General features: G+C 41.7%; 1 protein-coding gene across 1 annotated transcript; it reads left to right on the forward strand.

Moving 5' to 3' along the window:
• The first annotated feature begins 11,331 nt into the window (after positions 1-11,331).
• LOC127299205 (uncharacterized) lies at positions 11,332-12,176 on the forward strand. The gene has a single exon (XM_051329133.2). It carries the CDS (start codon positions 11,463-11,465, stop codon positions 12,024-12,026), a length of 564 nt encoding a protein of 187 aa, XP_051185093.1. The 5' UTR covers positions 11,332-11,462; the 3' UTR covers positions 12,027-12,176.
• The last annotated feature ends 10,297 nt before the right edge of the window (positions 12,177-22,473 follow it).

The raw sequence follows: 22,473 nt of genomic DNA on the forward strand, positions 1-22,473 counted from the left end.
CCCTGCCGGAGCGGGGAAGTGCCCCCGGAAGGCTTCTCCATCGACACCGCTGCCATCTCCACCGCCATCTTCATCAACGCTGCTGTCTCCCATGAGGAGGGAGTAGTTCTCCATCGAGGCTCGGGGCTGTACCGGTAGCTATGTGGTTCATCTCTCTCCTATGTAGTTCAATACAATAATCTCATGAGCTGCCTTACATGATTGAGATTCATATGATGATGCTTGTAATCTAGATGTCATTATGCTAGTCAAGTGAGTTTTACTTATGTGATCTCCGGAGACTCCTTGTCCCACGTGTGTAAAGGTGACAGTGTGTGCACCGTGTGGGTCTCTTAGGCTATATTTCACGAAGTACTTATTCGCTGTTATGAAGAGCGTAGTGAAGTGCTTATTTATATCTCTTTATGATTGCAATGTGCATCGTATCACAATTTATCTATGTGCTACTCTAGCAAAGTTATTAAAGTAGTTTTATTCCTCTTGCATGTGTGCAAAGGTGACAGTGTGTGCACCGTGTTAGTACTTGGTTTATGCTATGATCATGATCTCTTGTAGATTGCGAAGTTAACTATTGCTATGATAATATTGATGTGATCTATTCCTCCTACATATGCATGAAGGTGACAGTGTGCATGCTATGCTAGTACTTGGTTTAGTCTTTTGATCTATCTTACACTAAAGGTTACTAAAATATGAGCATTATTGTGGAGCTTGTTAACTCCGGCATTGAGGGTTCGTGTAATCCTACGCAATGTGTTCATCATCCAACAAAAGTGTAGAGTATGCATTTATCTATTCTGTTATGTGATCAATGTTGAGAGTGTCCACTAGTGAAAGTGTAATCCCTAGGCCTTTGTTCCTAAATACTGCTATCGCTGCTTGTTTACTGTTTTACTGCGTTACTACTGCTGAGTTACTACTGCTTGTTTACTTCCTACAATACTGCTACCATCAACTGCACGCCAGCAAGCACTTTTCTGGCACCGTTGCTACTGCTCATATATATTCATACCACCTGTATTTCACTATCTCTTCGCCGAACTAGTGCACCTATTTGGTGTGTTGGGGACACAAGAGACTTCTTGCTTTGTGGTTGCAGGGTTGCATGAGAGGGATATCTTTGACCTCTTCCTCCCTGAGTTCGATAAACCTTGGGTGATCCACTTAAGGGAAAACTTGCTGCTGTTCTACAAACCTCTGCTCTTGGAGGCCCAACACTGTCTACAGGAAAGGAGGGGGAACGTAGACATCAATCACCGATAACAATTTTAACAGCAGGATCCCACAATGAAAGTTCAGAGTTCACTAAAACTTGTTCAAGACGATTACGAACATGACAATAGTTATCATTCAAGCGAGATGTACTTATTTCGAGATTGTTTAATCTACTATATATGCTAGTGAGGGCTGAATCAAAGTTATTAGCTGAATCATGTGATGCAACCAACTTCTTTATGGCATTAAAAGCTTGATCCCCATTGCAGTGAAGGAAATCTCCTCCCACTAAAGTGTCCAAAGCGTATCTATAGCGAACCATAAGACCAAAATAAAAATTACTAAGGAGCAAACTTAGAGTCATTTGAGGTTCAGTTTTACGGTAAGAAGTAAAAATTCTAGACCAAGCATCCTTAAAACTCTCCTCATCCCCTTGTTTAAAAGTGAAGACTAATTCTTCAGTCGAAGAAGTAACCGGTACAGAACTAGACATGATAACAAAAGTAAACTAAATGCAAGTAACTAATTTTTTTGTGTTTTCGATATAGAGAGAAAGACAGTAAATAAAGTAAAACTAGCAACTAATTTTTTTGTGTTTAGTTTAGGTGCAGCAAATAAAGTAGTAAATAAAATAAAGCAAGACAAAAACAAAGTAAAGAGATTGAGAAGTGGAGACTCCCCTTGCAGCGTGTCTTGATCTCCCCGGCAACGGCGCCAGAAATTTATTGTTGGCGTGAAGTTGGCGTGGGAGATAGAAATCTTTGTGGTGTAACTTTTCTTCAGTTCCCCGGCAACGGCGCCAGAAATTTAGCTTGATGACGCGTTAAGCACACGCTCGTTGGTAACCCCAAGTGGAAGGTGTGATGCGTACAGCAGCAAGTTTCCCTCAGTAAGAAACCAAGGTTTATCGAACCAGTAGGAGCCAAGAAGCACGTTGAAGGTTGATGGCGGCGGGATGTAGTGTGGCGCAACACCAGAGATTCCGGCGCCAACGTGGAACCTGCACAACACAAACCAAGTACTTTGTCCCAACGAAACAGTGAGGTTGTCAATCTCACCGGCTTGCTGTAACAAAGGATTAACCGTATTGTGTGGAAGATGATTGTTTGCAAGAAAACAGTAAAGAACAAGTATTGCAGTAGATTGTATTTTAGTTAAAAGAATGGACCGGGGTCCACAGTTCACTAGAGGTGTCTCTCCCATAAGATAAAAGCATGTTGGGTGAACAAATTACAGTCGGGCAATTGACAAATAGAGAGGGCACCGCGATGCACATACATGACATGATAAATATAGTGAGATTTAATTGGGCATTACGACAAAGTACATAGACCGCCATCCAACTGCATCTATGCCTAAAAAGTCCACCTTCAGGTTATCGTCCGAATCCCCTCCGGTATTAAGTTGCAAAGCAACAGACGATTGCATTAAGTATGGTGCGTAATGTAATCAATAACTACATCCTCGGACATAGCATCAATGTTTTATCCCTAGTGGCAACAGCACAACACAACCTTAGAACTTTCTGTCACTGTCCCAGGTATCAATGCAGGCATGAACCCACTATCTAGCATAAATACTCCCTCTTGGAGTTACTAGCAAAAACTTGGCCAGAGCCTCTACTAATAACGGAGAGCATGCAAGATCTTAAACAACACATAAACATCAGATTGATAATTACCATAGCATAGTATTCTCTATCCATCGGATCCCGACAAACACAACATATAGTATTACAGATAGATGATCTTGATCATGTTAGGCAGCTCACAAGATCCAACAATGAAGCACATAAGGAGAAGACAACCATCTAGCTACTGCTATGGACCCATAGTCCAGGGGTGAACTACTCACTCATCACTCCGGAGGCGACCATGGCGGCGTAGAGTCCTCCGGGAGATGAATCCCCTCTCCGGCAGGGTGCCGGAGGCGATCTCCTGAATCCCCCGAGATGGGATTGGCGGCGGCTGCGTCTCTGGAAGGTTTTCCGTATCGTGGCTCTCGGTACTGGGGGTTTCGTCACGGAGGCTTTAAGTAGGCGGAAGGGTAGGTCAAGAGGCGGCACGAGGGCCCCACACCACAGGGCCGCGCGGCCAAGGGGGGGGGCCGCGCCGCCCTAGGGTGTGGCCCCCTCGTGGCCCCTCTTCGTCTCGTCTTCGGACTTCTGGAAGCTTCGTGGCGAAATAGGCCCCTGGGCGTTGATTTCGTCCAATTCCGAGAATATTTCCTTACTAGGATTTCTGAAACCAAAAACAGCAGAAAACAGCAACTGGCTCTTCGGCATCTTGTTAATAGGTTAGTTCCAAAAAATGCATAAATATGACATAAAGTGTGCATAAAACATGTAGATAACATCAATAATGTGGCATGGAACATAAGAAATTATCGATACGTTGGAGACGTATCAGCATCCCCAAGCTTAGTTATGCTCGTCCCGAGCAGGTAAAACGATAACAAAGATAATTTCTGAAGTGACATGCCATCATAATCTTGATCATACTATTTGTAAAGCATATGTAATGAATGCAGCGATCAAAACAATGGTAATGACATGAGTAAACAAGTGAATCATAAAGCAAAGACTTTTCATGAATAGTACTTCAAGACAAGCATCAATAAGTCTTGCATAAGAGTTAACTCATAAAGCAATAAATCAAAGTAAAGGTATTGAAGCAACACAAAGGAATATGAAGTTTCAGCGGTTGCTTTCAACTTATAACATGTATATCTCATGGATATTGTCAACATAGAGTAATATAACAAGTGCAATATGCAAGTATGTAGGAATCAATGCACAGTTCACACAAGTGTTTGCTTCTTGAGGTGGAGAGAAATAGGTGAACTGACTCAACAATAAAAGTAAAAGAATGGTCCTTCAAAGAGGAAAGCATCGATTGCTATATTTGTGCTAGAGCTTTTATTTTGAAAACATGAAACAATTTTGTCAACGGTAGTAATAAAGCATATGAGTTATGTAAATTATATCTTACAAGTTGCAAGCCTCATGCATAGTATACTAATAGTGCCCGCACCTTGTCCTACTTAGCTTGGACTACCGGATCATCACAATGCACATGTTTTAACCAAGTGTCACAATGGGGTACCTCCATGCCGCCTGTACAAGGGTCTAAGGAGAAAGTTCGCATTGGATTTCTCGCTTTTGATCATTCTTCAACTTAGACACCCATACCGGGACAACATGAACAACAGATAATGGACTCCTCTTTAATGCATAAGCATGTAACAACAATTATTATTCTCACTGGAGATTGAGGATATGTGTCCAAAACTGAAACTTCCACCATGATTCATGGCTTTAGTTAGCGGCCCAATGTTCTTCTCTAACAATATGCATGCTTAACCATATGGTGGTAGATCTCCCTTACTTCAGACAAGACGAACATGCATAGCAACTCACATGATATTCAACAAAGAGTAGTTGATGGCGTCCCCAGAAGCATGGTTATCGCACAACAAGCAACTTAATAAGAGATAAACTGCATAAGTACATATTCAATACCACAATAGTTTTTAAGGCTATTTTGTCCCATGAGCTATATATTGTAAAGGCGAATGATGGAAATTTAAAGGTAGCACTCAAGCAATTTACTTTGGAATGGCGGAAAATACCATGTAGTAGGTAGGTATGGTGGACACAAATGGCATAGTGGTTGACTCAAGAATTTTGGATGCATGAGAAGTATTCCCTCTCGATACAAGGTTTAGGCTAGCAAGGTTATTTGAAACAAACACAAGGATGAACCGGTGCAGCAAAACTCACATAAAAGACATATTGTAAACATTATAAGACTCTACACCGTCTTCCTTGTTGTTCAAAACTCAATACTAGATATTATCTAGACTCTAGAGAAACCAAATATGCAAACCAAATTAGCAAGCTCTATGTATTTCTTCATTAATGGGTGCAAAGTATATGATGCAAGAGCTTAAACATGAGCACAACAATTGCCAAGTATCACATTACCCAAGACATTATAGCAATTACTACATGTAGCATTTTCCAATTCCAACAATATAACAATTTAACGAAGAAGAAACTTCACCATGAACATTATGAGTAAAGCCTAAGGACATATTTGTCCATATGCAACAGCGGAGCGTGTCTCTCTCCCACAAAGTGAATGCTAGGATCCAACTTTATTCAAACAAAACAAAAACAAAAAAAAACAAACCGACGCTCCAAGCAAAGTGCATAAGATGTGACGGAATAAAAATGTAGTTTCAGGGGAGGAACCTGATGATGTTGTCGATGAAGAAGGGGATGCCTTGGGCATCCCCAAGCTTAGACGCTTGAGTCTTCTTAAAATATGCAGGGGTGAACCACCGGGGCATCCCCAAGCTTAGAGCTTTCACTCCTCTTGATCATAGTATATCATACTCCTCTCTTGATCCTTGAAAACTTCCTTCACACCAAACTTCAAGCAAACTCATTAGAGGGTTAGTGCATAATAAAAGTTTACATGTTCAGAGGTGACACAATCATTCTTTACACTTCTGGACATTGCATAAAGCTACTGGACATTAATGGATCAAAGAAATTCATCCAATATAGCAAAAGAGGCAATGCGAAATAAAAGGCAGAATCTGTCAAAACAGAACAGTTCGTAAAGACGAATTTTAAAATGGCACCAGACTTGCTCAAATGGAAAAACTCAAAACTAATGAAAGTTGCGTACATATCTGAGGATCACTCACGTAAATTGGCATAATTTTCTGAGTTTCCTACAGAGAATTAGGCCCAGATTCGTGACAGCAAAGAAATCTGTCTCTGCGCAGTAATCCAAATCTAGTATGAACCTTACTATAGAGACTTTACTTGGCACAAAAACATGATAAGGAGAGATTGCTACAGTAGTAAACAACTTCCGAGACTCAAATATAAAACAAAGTGCTGTACTAAAAACAATGGGTTGTCTCCCATAAGCGCTTTTCTTTAACGCCTTTCAGCTAGGCGCAGAAAGTGTAATCAAGTATTATCGAGAGATGGCGTGTCAACCTTACCTTGGGCTTTACCCTTACCTTTCTTATTGTTTTTCTTTCCCTTTGGTTTAGGAAATATATGATTTCCCCCCGGTATAGAGGTGAATTTCAGAGTGCCTTCTCCAACATCAATGACTGCTCCCAATAGTTTCAGCAGGGATCTTCCGAGTGTGAGTTTTCCTGTTTCAACAACAAGATAATCAATGGATATTGTTCTTCCAAGAATGGTTGTATGCACACCTGCGGCTATTCCCTTAGGAATTATAATAGAGTTATCAATGAGAGTTATTTCTTCTCCTCCTTCATCGACTCCCCAAAGTTTCAAAGATTTATAAATGCTTTCAGGCATAAGGCAAAATTCATACATAATATCACAGTAGGCATGGAGAGTTCGATCACCGATAACAATTTTAACAGCAGGATCCCACAATGAAAGTTCAGAGTTCACTAAAACTTGTTCAAGACGATTACGAACATGACAATAGTTATCATTCAAGCGAGATGTACTTATTTCGAGATTGTTTAATCTACTATATATGCTAGTGAGGGCTGAATCAAAGTTATTAGCTGAATCATGTGATGCAACCAACTTCTTTATGGCATTAAAAGCTTGATCCCCATTGCAGTGAAGGAAATCTCCTCCCACTAAAGTGTCCAAAGCGTATCTATAGCGAACCATAAGACCAAAATAAAAATTACTAAGGAGCAAACTTAGAGTCATTTGAGGTTTAGTTTTACGGTAAGAAGTAAAAATTCTAGACCAAGCATCCTTAAAACTCTCCTCATCCCCTTGTTTAAAAGTGAAGACTAATTCTTCAGGCGAAGAAGTAACCGGTACAGAACTAGACATGATAACAAAAGTAAACTAAATGCAAGTAACTAATTTTTTTGTGTTTTCGATATAGAGAGAAAGACAGTAAATAAAGTAAAACTAGCAACTAATTTTTTTGTGTTTTGTTTAGGTGCAGCAAATAAAGTAGTAAATAAAATAAAGCAAGACAAAAACAAAGTAAAGAGATTGAGAAGTGGAGACTCCCCTTGCAGCGTGTCTTGATCTCCCCGGCAACGGCGCCAGAAATTTATTGCTGGCGTGAAGTTGGCGTGGGAGATAGAAATCTTTGTGGTGTAACTTTTCTTCAGTTCCCCGGCAACGGCGCCAGAAATTTAGCTTGATGACGCGTTAAGCACACGCTCGTTGGTAACCCCAAGTGGAAGGTGTGATGCGTACAGCAGCAAGTTTCCCTCAGTAAGAAACCAAGGTTTATCGAACCAGTAGGAGCCAAGAAGCACGTTGAAGGTTGATGGCGGCGGGATGTAGTGCGGCGCAACACCAGAGATTCCAGCGCCAACGTGGAACCTGCACAACACAAACCAAGTACTTTGTCCCAACGAAACAGTGAGGTTGTCAATCTCACCGGCTTGCTGTAACAAAGGATTAACCGTATTGTGTGGAAGATGATTGTTTGCAAGAAAACAGTAAAGAACAAGTATTGCAGTAGATTGTATTTTAGTATAAAAGAATGGACCGGGGTCCACAGTTCACTAGAGGTGTCTCTCCCATAAGATAAAAGCATGTTGGGTGAACAAATTACAGTCGGGCAATTGACAAATAGAGAGGGCACCGCGATGCACATACATGACATGATAAATATAGTGAGATTTAATTGGGAATTACGACAAAGTACATAGACCGCCATCCAACTGCATCTATGCCTAAAAAGTCCACCTTCAGGTTATCGTCCGAACCCCCTCCGGTATTAAGTTGCAAAGCAACAGACAATTGCATTAAGTATGGTGCGTAATGTAATCAATAACTACATCCTCGGACATAGCATCAATGTTTTATCCCTAGTGGCAACAGCACAACACAACCTTAGAACTTTCTGTCACTGTCCCAGGTATCAATGCAGGCATGAACCCACTATCTAGCATAAATACTCCCTCTTGGAGTTACTAGCAAAAACTTGGCCAGAGCCTCTACTAATAACGGAGAGCATGCAAGATCTTAAACAACACATAAACATCAGATTGATAATTACCATAGCATAGTATTCTCTATCCATCGGATCCCGACAAACACAACATATAGTATTACAGATAGATGATCTTGATCATGTTAGGCAGCTCACAAGATCCAACAATGAAGCACATAAGGAGAAGACAACCATCTAGCTACTGCTATGGACCCATAGTCCAGGGGTGAACTACTCACTCATCACTCCGGAGGCGACCATGGCGGCGTAGAGTCCTCCGGGAGATGAATCCCCTCTCCGGCAGGGTGCCGGAGGCGATCTCCTGAATCCCCCGAGATGGGATTGGCGGCGGCTGCGTCTCTGGAAGGTTTTCCGTATCGTGGCTCTCGGTACTGGGGGTTTCGTCACGGAGGCTTTAAGTAGGCGGAAGGGTAGGTCAAGAGGCGGCACGAGGGCCCCACACCACAGGGCCGCGCGGCCAAGGGGGGGGCCGCGCCGCCCTAGGGTGTGGCCCCCTCGTGGCCCCTCTTCGTCTCGTCTTCGGACTTCTGGAAGCTTCGTGGCGAAATAGGCCCCTGGGCGTTGATTTCGTCCAATTCCGAGAATATTTCCTTACTAGGATTTCTGAAACCAAAAACAGCAGAAAACAGCAACTGGCTCTTCGGCATCTTGTTAATAGGTTAGTTCCAGAAAATGCATAAAAATGACATAAAGTGTGCATAAAACATGTAGATAACATCAATAATGTGGCATGGAACATAAGAAATTATCGATACGTTGGAGACGTATCACTGGACTTCATTGGGATCATCATCACCATCATCTCCACCATCGACATCGCCATCTCCACCGCTGCACCTCGTCACCGCTGTAACATCTAGGGTTAAATCTTGATTGTCTCATAGGTGAAACTCTCCCGGTCTTGATTACTCCTTGTTATTGATGCTATTGAGTGAAACCATTGAACCAAGGTTTATGTTCAGATTGTTATTCATCATCATATCACCTCTGATCATGTTCCATATGATGTCTCGTGAGTAGTTCGTTTAGTTCTTGAGGACATGGGTGAAGTCTAAATGTTAGTAGTGAACTATGTTGAGTAATATTTAATGGTTTGATATTTAAGTTGTGGTGTTATTCTTCTAGTGGTGTCATGTGAACGTCGACTACATGATACTTCACCTTTATGGGCCTAGGGGAATGCATCTTGTATTCGTTTGCTAATTGTGGGGTTGCCGGAGTGACAGCAACCTGAACCCCCGTTGGTATATCGATGCAGGAGGGATAGCAGGATCTCAGAGTTGAAGGCTGTGGTTAGATTTATCTTAATTACTTTCTTGTATTTGCGGATGCTTGCAAGGGGTATAATCACAAGTATGTATTAGCCCTAGGAAGGGCGACGCATTAGCATAGGTTCACCCACACAACACTTATCAAAACAATGAAGATTAATCAACTATATGAAGCGAAAGCACTAGACTAAATTCTCGTGTGTCCTCAAGAACGTTTGGTCATTATAAGTAAACAAACCGGCTTGTCCTTTGTGCTAAAAAGGATTGGGCCACTCGCTGCAATTATTACTCTCGCATTTTACTTACTTGTATTTTATTTAGCTGCTATATCAAAACCCCCGGAATACTTGTCTGTGAGCATTTACAGTGAATCCTTCATCGAAACTGCTTGTCAACACCTTCTGCTCCTCGTTGGTTCGACACTCTTATTTATCGAAAGTACTACGATACACCCCCTATACTTGTGGGTCATCATGGTGCGATATAAACATGATGTAATTAATTTAAATTCTCTCTAATTAACTTCTACAACCTTTTCTACTTAACTAATAGATTAGGGTCTCTTCACTCCGTCAACCCGTTAGAAAAACAAATTTATAGCTGATTTTCCTAACTAGAACAACAAAAGAGGTGCAAAACCATGTGAATTGCGAGTCAATTTTTATTGGGATACATTAGCCGTCCTTATTTTACAAGGTTTCCATCTTCTCCGTCAATTCTAACATGATGTAAATTGCACCATTTCAGGCGCTTTCACTAGGGAAAACCGGCTATTGCCGTGCTCCTAACCCTTTACCGTGTGCCCTATGGCCCGGGAAAAAAAAGAACATGGCAAAAAAACTTGGCACGGTAAAGCGGTAAAAAGGAACACTGCAAAAACAATAACTTAGCAAAGATCCAAAAAAGAACATGGCAAATAGGGGAACACGGTAAAGGTTGGAGGAGGAATACGGCAAAGGCTACGAACACGGCAAAGGTTGGGACACAAGGCCCTGGTGGCCTCCCGAGACGGCGCCGTCATAATAGCCAGGCTTTGCCTTGTGTCCCTAATGGAGACACGACAAAGATCTCTTATCCTATACGCAGAACATATCCAGCCAATTATTCGCATGCGAAGGAACCAAACCGGAAGAGGACCTAATGATATTAGTGCAGATAATATATGCCCACACGGACAAAAGAAGGATCCCTGCGTATACATGACTTACGATGTCACCAAGATACAAAGAAGAACTGCTGCATATTTGCCTTTGTTGAAAAATAGAATGGATAATAAGCATAATATTGTTCCTTTCGACTTGAATGGAATTATAAATACTGACTGTTTTATATCACATGATACCATTTCTTTATCCGTCTGTAATCTTCCCGAAAGATTTTGCCAATGAATTGACAGATTCCTCCATGTTGCCAAAAAAATGATTCCCCTGAAGAGGCCTAAGTGGCCAGATTAATTGATTACCAAATACTCCATGAGTCGCTAGTTTGTCATATATATGGAGTACAATCCATCTGAAGACACAATTAGTTTTTCCTTCGGTAACTGATTTGTCATACGCCAGGACAGAATCACTGCACCAACGTAGCACATCATCCAGAAAAATTCAGTTCCGGCAAGAACCCTGTCGCCACTAGCAAGCACACCATGGCTAGCAGACACCTAGCACTCAGACCATATTCCCCAAGCACCACCAAGCAATCATACCTCGCTGCTTTTGCAAAGGTGGGCGGCAGGAATCAAGTGATTTCAATTGGGGAATAACTTAGCCGGAGAGGAAATGAAAAAACCAGCTGACTTTAATTTGGCCACCACCACTCCCCACTCTCCAGCTAGTATAAATAGACCCATACCCGCATGCGCTAAGTTCCGTGCACTCATCATCAGGTTCCTTGCGTTTTTCATGCATCTGTTTGTTCGTCTCTTCACTATTGCAAAGCCAAGAGCGCAACGCAACACCTCCCAGTTACCACGAAAACCGCCATGGACGCAAGCCAGCTCCAGGCCTTCTCCAGAGCCACACTTCTCGGCCTGGTCCTCGCCTCCATGGTGACCTTGGTGCCGCACGGCTTCTCCTGCCTCAGGGGCCTCCTCTCCGTGTCGCTCCCTTCCGCCGCTTCGGCGATCGTCACGCCAAAGCAGTGCCTCTTCATCTTCTCCAACATCATCGTCGTCTTCCTCGCCAGGGAGTCGAAGCTCCTCTCGCAGAACGGTGCTCGATCCTCCCTGGATGACGAAATGGATGCCTTGGTGCGCGAGCTTGCGGTTTTCGAACCGTCGATCAAAGAGAACCATGCCGCTGCAGAAGAGACCGTCCGAGAAGAACGAGGAGTTGACGAAGCAGCTGTACTCATGAGCACGCAGCAGCTGGGTCAACGTGAAACATCATCGACTACTTTGGGTGTGAAGGAGATGCCAGAAGAAGAGGGTGAAGAGGAGGCGACGGAGCTGCCTGCTGACGAGCTGAACAGGAGAGTCGAAGACTTCATCGCCAGGTTCAACATGGAGAGGCAGCTCGAGGAGAGGACGATGGTCGTGTGCTTCTAGCTGCTGAAGAGAGTAGCGCCTATGCTTGAGTTTGTAAATTTATTAAGGTATATTTACCAAAGCTGGTTAATGCACCTTATCAAGTGTAAGCAAAAAATGCATGAAATAATTAACATGCTTTTGATGTATATCATTCCACGTTTGCTATTATGCAGCAACGTAATCATCTCTTCCCTTTTTTTTATGTGTTCTTACCCCATGTTACTATTATGCGGGCGCCCTCAACCTTTCCATTGGTAGATGCCAAGGGCGTAATGCGTATGCCCCGTGCACGGGACATCCCATGCATGATTGTACCATTGGATTCATGTTTCACGCTATGAGATCCACGCTGCCATGTTTTATTAAGTTTCGTCAAGTATTTTCAAATAAAATGGCGTGCAACTAAATGTAATGATTTCGTGCACGGGAGGTCACGTGCACGGAACAAACACCTCTCTTCGTAGCTGGGTAGCAATATTCTATTTCCAAGATCCATGGTATCCATGGGAGATAGAGAGGTCAGGGGCACTCATGCACCACCAAGAGAAAATAGCCGTGCTCGAAGAAACTAAAATGTCAAAATATTATTTTTTTACTTCTACTACCTCTGTCGGGGATTATAAGGCTCAATTGCCAATTTGATAAAACCAAAAAAACTATAATTCACCTCATTAATTACTGCATGCACCAATAATTTTGCACGCATGAGAGAAAAGAGAGAGAAGAAAGACATGCATTGGAGGAGAGAGGACAATAAATAAGATATACCTTATAATTCATAAAAAAATAGAAAATTTATCAGATCTTATAATCCCAAACAGAAGGAGTACAATATAATTCAGATCACATATAATAACTTTTGTTGATAATAAAGATGAAATGCTATCTCAGTTGGAATGCTATTTCTGAGATATGTACTCCCTCCGTCCCAAAATATAAGGCGTCTAAGGATTATTTAAAAGTCAATGTTTTTAAAGTTTGACCAAGTTTATACACAAAAATATAAATATTTATAATACTAAATCATTATCAATAGATTCACCCTAAAGTATATTTTCTTAATATGTCAATTTGATATTGTAGATTTAAATATATTTTTTCTAAATATTTGGTCAAAGTTTGTAAGGTTTGACTTTTGACCAATCCTTAGACGCCTTACATTTTGGGACGGAGGGAGTAGTTATAAGCAGCGAAATGGTAAATTGCGGTTAGTATGTTAGTTGTAAGAGAGGTATCTCTGTCTCGATTGATTGATTTGTTTAGGTCTATAAGTTGATTCATGGAGCCGCAGCTTAGTGAATAGTACAAGGTGCACTTTTTGCCTAACTATAGTTGCAATTTTTCAAATCCACTGAGACTCAAGAACTGAGACCTAACAAAACCACATTTCTAAAAGAACCAACTTGAGGTTGAGAGGTTTGGAGGGTGGTTGTACCCCCAGCTCACCAGAGCTTAAATCCTAGGTTTAATATTTGTGTGTCTCATAAAAGCGGAATATTTATTCGGCGGGAGGCGACTTTCTCATCGATAGCGAGGCACATGTGATGACCTCGTCAATTTCAAGATCCAATCTGCCGGCTCAGTCTTTCAGAGGTGCTCATATAGTGGTAGGGTGTGCGTGTGTACGTTCATATGAGTGAGTGTATGCGCGTGTATGTGAGCGTCTGTGTTTGTATTGTGTTTCTAAAAAACACATTTCTAATTTATATGCTCTAAGTGCGATCCGATGTGAAGGTGTCGGCTCTCTTGTGCTGAATTAATACATTAGTACTACCTCCTTTTAAAAACGTTGTGTATTAGGCTTCGTAGGTGTAAGGACGAGCGAACTCCTATTGGGTCTCATACCGTTTCGGACCTAAAGCCCTGGCGACAGGGCGATTAGGGTTTTAGGACTTCCGCCGCCGGCCACGTTCGGAGGGGGAGGGATCTGATCTGTTGCCGGAGACCTGCGCTTTGGTGTTTCGATCCCGGTAGGGTCTCTGTTCTGGTTAGTCTCTTGTCTGTTCTGCATCGGCGCGCTGCCTGGTTCATTGCCTGTCCGTCACCGGGTCGATCGTCATGGCGAGTCCGGCTAGTTCTGCTAATAGCGCAAGTGGATCGGGGAGTAAAAGGGAGGAAAGGATTGGTGATCTTATGCTGCGATTGGGGGTAGAAGATGATGAATTTGATGATGTGGTATTTGAAGAAGAGGAAACAGCGCCTAAACAGGGGATGAAGTGGCTCGCTCTGGTTAAGGTACATACAGCAAACTCGTTTAGCCCGATTACCTTTGAAAATCATATGAGAAATGCCTGGGCTCCAGCACAACGTATTGAATTTCATCATCTGGAGAACAACCTGTTTACTGTCCAGTGCTTTTGCTTAGGGGATTGGATTAAGATTAAGGAAGAAGGACCATGGTTATTTAGGCAGAATGCTGTCTGTATTGAGGAATATGATGGGTTTATGTCAACAGATCTTATTGATCTCAATTTCTTTGAAGCATGGATCCAGATCCATAAGTTACCCATTGGATATCATAATGAGGCTCTTATTAAAAATCTTACAAGGAAGATTGGACAAGTTACAAAGATTCAGACCAATGTTATGGGGATGGGTAACTTCATCCGTATCAGGGCTAAGCTTGATGTCAGGAAGGTCTTAGCACGTTTTGTTTCGATGGTAAGGGACGGTGCAAGGGAAATCTATCATCTCCAATATGAAAAAATCCCGAAATTTTGTGGTGCCTGTGGTTATTTTGGACACTCCCATCTTGAGTGTGGCTCGGGGGAGCATGAGGAAGCAAACTTGAAGTGGGGTGAGTTCTTGAAGGCTGAATGGGACACTTGGCACGGTCGTGGAATGGCTTTTGCTAGGGGAGGCGGCCGTGGTGGTAGATCTGGTCGGTTTGGAGATACACAGTTTGGGAGAGGAAATGAACAGAGGGGCCGTGGTGGTTTGATGACTCCCTGGAGACATAATGCAATCATCCAGGGAACCAATCAAGGAGACCCTGAACTGACGGATACTGCGACCAGCCCGGGAAAAGCAAATAGCATGGATCTGGATAGAACAAACTTGGCAAACCCAATTACTAAGAGAGCCCTGGTCCTTGATGGTAAGGAAGTAATTGAGGAGCAAAATAGGAGCGCTTTGGTAAATAATGGTATGGAAGGGATTGAAGTTGCTGATGGAGCTAATGTAAGTGAGGATCTCAATGTGTTGGCTGAGAAGGATAGGAAGAAACGTACAAAGAAGGACGGAGCTGACTCCCCTTCATTCGGATCGGCGGGTTCCCGAGAGGAACCTGTCCGGTCGCAATGAGGATCTTAAGCTGGAACTGCCACGGGTTGGGCAATGCCGCGGCAGTTCGAGCGCTTCTTGATGTTTTGAGGCGCCAAAACCCAGATGTGGTGTTCTTGTCGGAGACCCACCTTGAAGTTTATCCCGCAGAATGTCTTAGGAGAAGAATTAAGATGGACTTCAAAATAGTCCAAGTTAGTGATGGAAGGCGTGGTGGTATTATTATGTTCTGGAGGAAAGAAGTCAGTGTTCATCAAATTAGGGCGGAGCCAAATTTCATTGATGTCCGGATTGAGGAAGGGCCAAACAAAATTTGGAGATTCACGGGTATGTATGGTGAGTTTAAATGGGAGGAAAAATACAAAACCTGGGACAGAATGAGGTCTATACATCAAAATAATAACCTGCCTTGGGTTGTTATGGGAGACCTAAATGAAATTCTCTTTGATTATGAGAAAGAAGGTGGAAGACAAAGACCCCAAAGATACATCCAGGACTTCCATAGAGCTTTGGAGGATTGTGATCTAACTGATCTGGGATATGTGGGAGATTTATTTACCTGGCATAGGGGTAGTATGAGATCGAGACTAGATAGAGCTGTAGGAAATTTGAGTTGGAATCAAATATATTTGGATGCGGCAGTGATTCACTTAGAATATAATCATTCGGATCATAGACCTCTCCTGCTTGACACAGAATACTACGCTTCTCAACAGCCGGTTCAGTATCAAAGGCAAAGGCATTTTGAAGCGAAATGGTTCCGAGAAGAAAGCTTCAGAGAAATCGTTAAGGAAGAATGGGAGACGGCAGCGGGAGCTACGGCTCCGATCGACGTTCTTCAGCGGCTGAAGGCCATGCATAGCGGGCTCCATGCATGGGATCAGCGTGTCCTTCGGCGGCCCAAGAAGCGCCTGAGAGAGGCTCAGCGGGAGCTGGAAATGGTTATGAGAGGCCCGATTACTCCAGAGACTGACCGAAGGAAGCATGAGATATCAAACTTAATTGAGAAGCTCTTAGAGCAAGAAGAGATTGCATGGAAGCAGAGATCCAGAGCCAATTGGCTACAGCATGGTGACAGAAATACATCTTATTTTCACAGCTATGCTACGGCTAGGAAGAGGAGAAATTCTATCAAAAAACTGAAGAATACCACTGGGGACTTTGTTGAAGGTAATGACAATCTAAATCCGGTTATTCTGAATTATTTCTCTAATCTTTTCTCTACGGAGAATAATGTTGTTCACCCAGATTTCTTAGAGAAAATAAATCCAAAGGTTACTCAACAAATGAATGAGGATTTGATTGCCCCGTTTACTGGGGAAGATGTGAAAAAGGCAGCATTTTCAATTGGTGATCTCAAAGCTCCTGGTCCGGATGGGCTTCATGCCCTGTTTTACAAGAAGTTTTGGCACTTGGTTGGTCATGATATAACTGTGGCTGTTCTGAAAGCTATTAATGAAAAATCGATACCTGATGGATGGAATGAAACAGTTGTGGTGCTAATACCGAAAGTTGACAATCCAGAAGAGGTCTCCCAATTTAGGCCAATATCCTTATGCAATGTAGTGTATAAAATCATTTCGAAGATGCTGGCATTAAGGTTGAAGAAAATTTTGCCTGAGATTATTTCCCCAACACAGAGTGCTTTTGTCCCAGGAAGATTAATTACTGACAATGTGTTGGTGGCATATGAATGTGTCCACAAGATCAAGAATAAACGAGAAGGTAAAACTGGTCTTTGTGCTGTTAAATTGGATATGCATAAAGCATATGACAGAGTGGAATGGGAATTTCTGAGAAAGATGATGTTAAGACTGGGCTTCCATCAAGATTGGGTTGATATGGTCATGGCATGTGTGACTTCTGTCTCTTATGCTGTGCGGTTTAATATCCAATTGACAAATAGTTTCATCCCAACAAGGGGTATTAGGCAAGGAGACCCGTTGTCCCCTTATCTGTTCCTTCTTTGTGCGGAGGGATTATCAAGTTCGTTGTTGCATGTTGAAGAGATTGGTAGCATTGAAGGGGTAAAAGTGTGCAGGGGTGCACCATCAGTATCGCACTTACTTTTTGCTGATGATTCTTTGATCCTCTTGAAAGCAGATTTAAACAATGCAATCTCCTTACAGCAAGTCCTTGACTCCTATTGTGCAAATTCGGGCCAGCTTATTAGTGTGGCAAAATCGAGTGTTTTCTTCAGTCCGAATACGCATGTGGATGCTAGAATACAAGTGTGTAATACTCTAAATATTGACACGGAGGCCTTATCTGATAAGTACCTTGGTCTCCCTGCTCTAGTTGGCATTGACAGAAGTGATTGTTTCTTAAATTTAGTAGACAGAGTGATGCAACTGATTAAAGGATGGAAAGAGAAGCAATTGTCTATTGGGGGCAAGGAGATCCTGATTAAAGCTGTGGCTCAATCTATATCAGTTTATGCAATGTCGGTTTTCCTGATTCCCAAAAAAGTGTGCAAGCTGATCACGGATATAATTTCATAGTTCTGGTGGGGAGATGATGACCAGAGTAAGAAAATGCACTGGTACTCTTGGTGGAAAATGTGCTTTCCAAAGAAGGAGGGGGGCATGGGTTTTAGGGATCTTCACTCTTTCAATCTAGCCATGTTATTGATACGTCCATTTTGCATCACTATTTTATATCATAATTTGCTGTTATTCATTGATATATTTCGTATTGGGACACAATACTTATGTTATTTCATCTATTTTGCATGTTTCATGATTATTTGGAGATTGCGCATCGGAGCCAGGATTCTGCTGGAAAAAGCACCGTCAGGATGCAATATTTCGGAAGATCAGCTCTGGAAGGAATTTATACCAAAAATCCTATTTTTCAAGATGACGAAGGAAGCCAGAAGGAGGGGCCAGGAGGACCCAGGGTGGGCCCACACCCTAGGGCGGCGCGGCCCATGCCCTGGCCGCGCCGCCATGTGGTTTGGGGCCCACAGAGCCCCTTTCGCCTCCTTTTCTTCGCGTACTCCTTCGTCCCGAAGACCTAAGCCACAGAGGAATCCTCACGAAGGGTTACAGCCGCCTCTGCGGGGCGGAGAACACCAGAGAGAAAAGAGCTCTCCGGCGGGCAGGAATCCGCCGGGGAAATTCCCTCCCGGAGGGGGAAATCGACGCCATCGTCATCGTCATCGAGCTGGACATCATCTCCATCACCATCATCATCATCTCCACCATCATCACCGCCGTCTCCACCGCTGGACATCGTCACCGCCGTAGCAATTTGGGTTTGATCTTGATTGTTTGATAGGGGAAACTCTCCCGGTATCGATTTCTACTTGTTGTTGATGCTATTGAGTGAAACCATTGAACCAAGTTTATGTTCAGATTGTTATTCATCATCATACCACCTCTGATCATGTTCCATATGATGTCTCGTGAGTAGTTCGTTTAGTTCTTGAGGACATGGGTGAAGTCTAAATGTTAGTAGTGAATTATGGTTGAGTAATATTCAATGTTATGATATTTAAGTTGTGGTGTTATTCTTCTAGTGGTGTCATGTGAACGTCGACTACATGATACTTCACCATTTATGGGCCTAGGGGAATGCATCTTGTACTCGTTTGCTAATTGCGGGGTTGCCGGAGTGACAGAAACCTGAACCCCCGTTAGTATATCGATGCAGGAGGGATCGCAGGATCTCAGAGTTTAAGGCTGTGGTTAGATTTATCTTAATTACTTTCTTGTAGTTGCGGATGCTTGCAAGGGGTATAATCACAAGTATGTATTAGTCCTAGGAAGGGCGGTACATTAGCATAGGTTCACCCACACAACACTTATCAAAACAATGAAGATTATTTAGCTACATGAAGCGAAAGCACTAGACTAAATTCCCGTGTGTCCTCAAGAACGTTTGGTCATTATAAGTAAACAAACCGGCTTGTCCTTTGTGCTAAAAAGGATTGGGCCACTCGCTGCAATTATTTCTCTCGCACTTTACTTACTCGTACTTTATTCATCTGTTACATCAAAACCCCCCGAATACTTGTTTGTGAGCATTTACAGTGAATCCTTCATCGAAACTACTTGTCAACACCTTCTGCTCCTCGTTGGGATCGACATTCTTACTTATCGAAGATACTACGATACACCCCCTATACTTGTGGGTCATCAAGACTATTTGCTGGCGCCGTTGCCGGGGAGCTAAGCGCTATTGGTAAGTGGAATTGGTAAGGAAAACCTTTACTGTTGTGCTGATTTTATTTCTGCCTGCTGCTATAAGTCATTATGGAGAGATCTTCTCTTCGATTTCTATTTGGGAAATCTACTACTACTGCAACGGTAGTGGATGAGGCGCCAGGTGAGGAAGAGATACCATATAAAATACCTATGAAAATTATTGAACATGTTATGGGTAACCGCTACGAAGGGGATGGAACTGTCCATCCTGGTGATCATTTATTGTTTTTGCATGAATTATGCGGGTTATTCAAATGTGCAGGTATTGCTATGAATGAAGTAAGGAAGAAACTATTCTCTTTATCGCTGTCTGGTAAAGCGGCGCATTGGTATAAATTACTGGATAATGGGGATTCTCTTGAATGGGATGATATTGTGCCCCGGTTTTATTCTAAGTTCTATCCTCCGAGTGAGATTCACAAAGATCGGAATCGCATATATAATTTTTGGCCTCATGATGGAGAAAGTATTGCCCAAGCTTGGGGGAGATTGAAGTCTTTAATGCTCAAATGCCCCATTCATGAGCTTCCTGGTAATATTATTATTGATAATTTCTATGCAAGACTTTCTTTTCAAGACAAGACCTTGCTGGATACTTCTTGTTCTGGATCATTTACACGCAACAAAGAAGAGTTTAAAATGGACCTTCTTGATCGGATCCAAGAAAATACTGAAGGATGGGAGAACGACAAGGATAGAGAATCAGGTATAATTTATGATTATAAATGCATTGAAGCTTTTATGGATACTGATACATTTCGTAATATGAGTGCTACATATGGTCTTGATTCTCAAGTTGCTGCAAATCTTTATAAAGCTTTTGCTTCTCATTATGAATTGCCTAAGAAGAATTTTGATAAGTACCATGAACCGTATAAGGATAAAATTGATTCATCTATTAATAAATGTGTTGTAGTTGAAACTGCTGATCGTGTTATTCCTGAAGCTTATATTGAAAAAACTCCTTTCCCTGCTAAAATGAAAGAGTACTCTGTTATAAATAGTGCGGTTCATAAAAGTGAAAAGAAACCTATAGAACCTGAAGAACAAATAAAAGTTGAACCTGCTGTTGCAATAGTTAAAGATCTTGTGACTGAAAACATAGAGGATGGTCATATTATTTTCTGTGAAGATGCTTCTAATATTGTTTCACATCCTAATAAATCCAAACAAGTTAGTGTTCCTATGCTATCTGTTAGAATTGGTGATCATTGCTATTATGGTTTATGTGATATTGGTGCAAGCGTTAGTGCTATTCCTTATGAGCTTTACACGGAGATTATGCATGAAATTGGTTCTTGTGAACTTGAAGATATTGATGTGGTTATTCAGCTGGCTAATACAGAAACTATTTCTCCAATTGGTATTGTTCGAGATGTGGAAGTTCTATGTGGTAAGATTAAATATCCTGCTGACTTTTTGGTACTTGGTTCTGCTGCTAGTGATTATTGTCCAATCATTTTTGGTAGACCTTTTCTAAATACTTGTGGAGCTATTATAGATTGTAAGAAAGAGAAAATTTTGACTAAATTTGCTGGTGAACCTTATGAGTTTAACTTTTCTAAATTTACCAAAACTCCTTATAAAGCTGACTTGCCTAGTAATGATTTTAAAATGGAGCAGTGTGCATCTATTGTTCTTGTTCCTAATAATCCTTTGCAGCAACATTTGGAGGATAGCGAGAGTGAAATTTTCAGGAAAGAAAGGGATGAGCTTGAGGAGATATTTCTTCGTCAACCTATTCTCAAGCATGATTTACCGGTGGAAGATTTGGGTACAACACCGCCACCAAAGGAAGATCTTGTTTTTGATTTAAAGCCTTTACCTGATAATCTCAAATATGCTTATGTTGATGATAAGAAAATATATCCTGTTATTATTAGTTCTAAACTTACAGAGTTTGAAGAAGAAAGATTATTGCAAATATTGAAGAAACATCGAGGTGCTATTGGCTATACTCTTGATGACTTGAAGGGGATTTCTCCCTCTATTTGCCAACACGCCATTAATATGGAAGATGATGCGAAGCCTGTTGTTGAACCTCAGCGTCGTCTAATTCCAAAGATGAAGGATGTGGTAAGAAACGAGGTATTACGACTTCTTGAAGCTGGTATTATATATCCTATTGCTGATAGTAGATGGGTTAGTCCAGTTCATTGTGTTCCTAAGAAAGGAGGAATGACTGTTGTGCCTAATGATAATGATGAGCTCATACCTCAAAGAGTAGTTGTAGGATATAGAATGTGCATTGATTTTCGAAAAGTTAATAAAGTTACTAAGAAAGATCATTACCCTTTACCATTTATTGATCAAATGCTAGAAAGATTGTCTAAAAATACTCATTTTTGCTTTCTTGATGGTTATTCTGGGTTTTCACAAATTGCTGTTAAAGCTAAAGATCAAGAGAAAACCACTTTCACATGTCCCTATGGAACTTATGCTTATAGGCGTATGCCTTTTGGTTTATGTAATGCTCCTGCTACTTTTCAAAGATGCATGTCTGCTATTTTTCATGGTTTTTGCGAAAGTATTGTAGAGGTATTCATGGATGATTTCTCTGTCTATGGTAATTCTTTCGATAATTGCTTGCGGAACCTCGATAAAGTTTTGCAGAGATGTGAAGAAACAAACCTTGTTCTTAATTGGGAGAAATGCCACTTTATGGTTAATGAAGGAATTGTATTGGGACATAAAATTTCTGAGAGAGGTATTGAAGTTGATAGAGCTAAAGTTGAAGCAATTGAGAAGATGCCCTATCCGAGGGATGTTAAAGGTATTCGTAGTGTTCTTGGTCATGCTGGGTTTTATAGGAGATTTATTAAAGATTTCTCTAAGATTTCAAAGCCTCTTACTAATCTTCTTCAAAAAGATGTACCTTTTGTTTTTGATGATGATTGTAAGGAAGCTTTTGATACTCTAAAGAAAGCCTTAACAACTGCTCCTATAGTTGAACCTCCTGATTGGAATTTACCATT

Source organism: Lolium perenne, chromosome 5 (genome assembly GCF_019359855.2).
Source record: "Lolium perenne isolate Kyuss_39 chromosome 5, Kyuss_2.0, whole genome shotgun sequence".
Taxonomy (NCBI): domain Eukaryota; kingdom Viridiplantae; phylum Streptophyta; class Magnoliopsida; order Poales; family Poaceae; genus Lolium; species Lolium perenne.

Excerpts from the sequence above, each read along its gene's own strand:
- LOC127299205 (XM_051329133.2), top strand. The coding sequence starts at position 11,463 with ATGGACGCAAGCCAGCTCCAGGCCTTCTCCAGAGCCACACTTCTCGGC.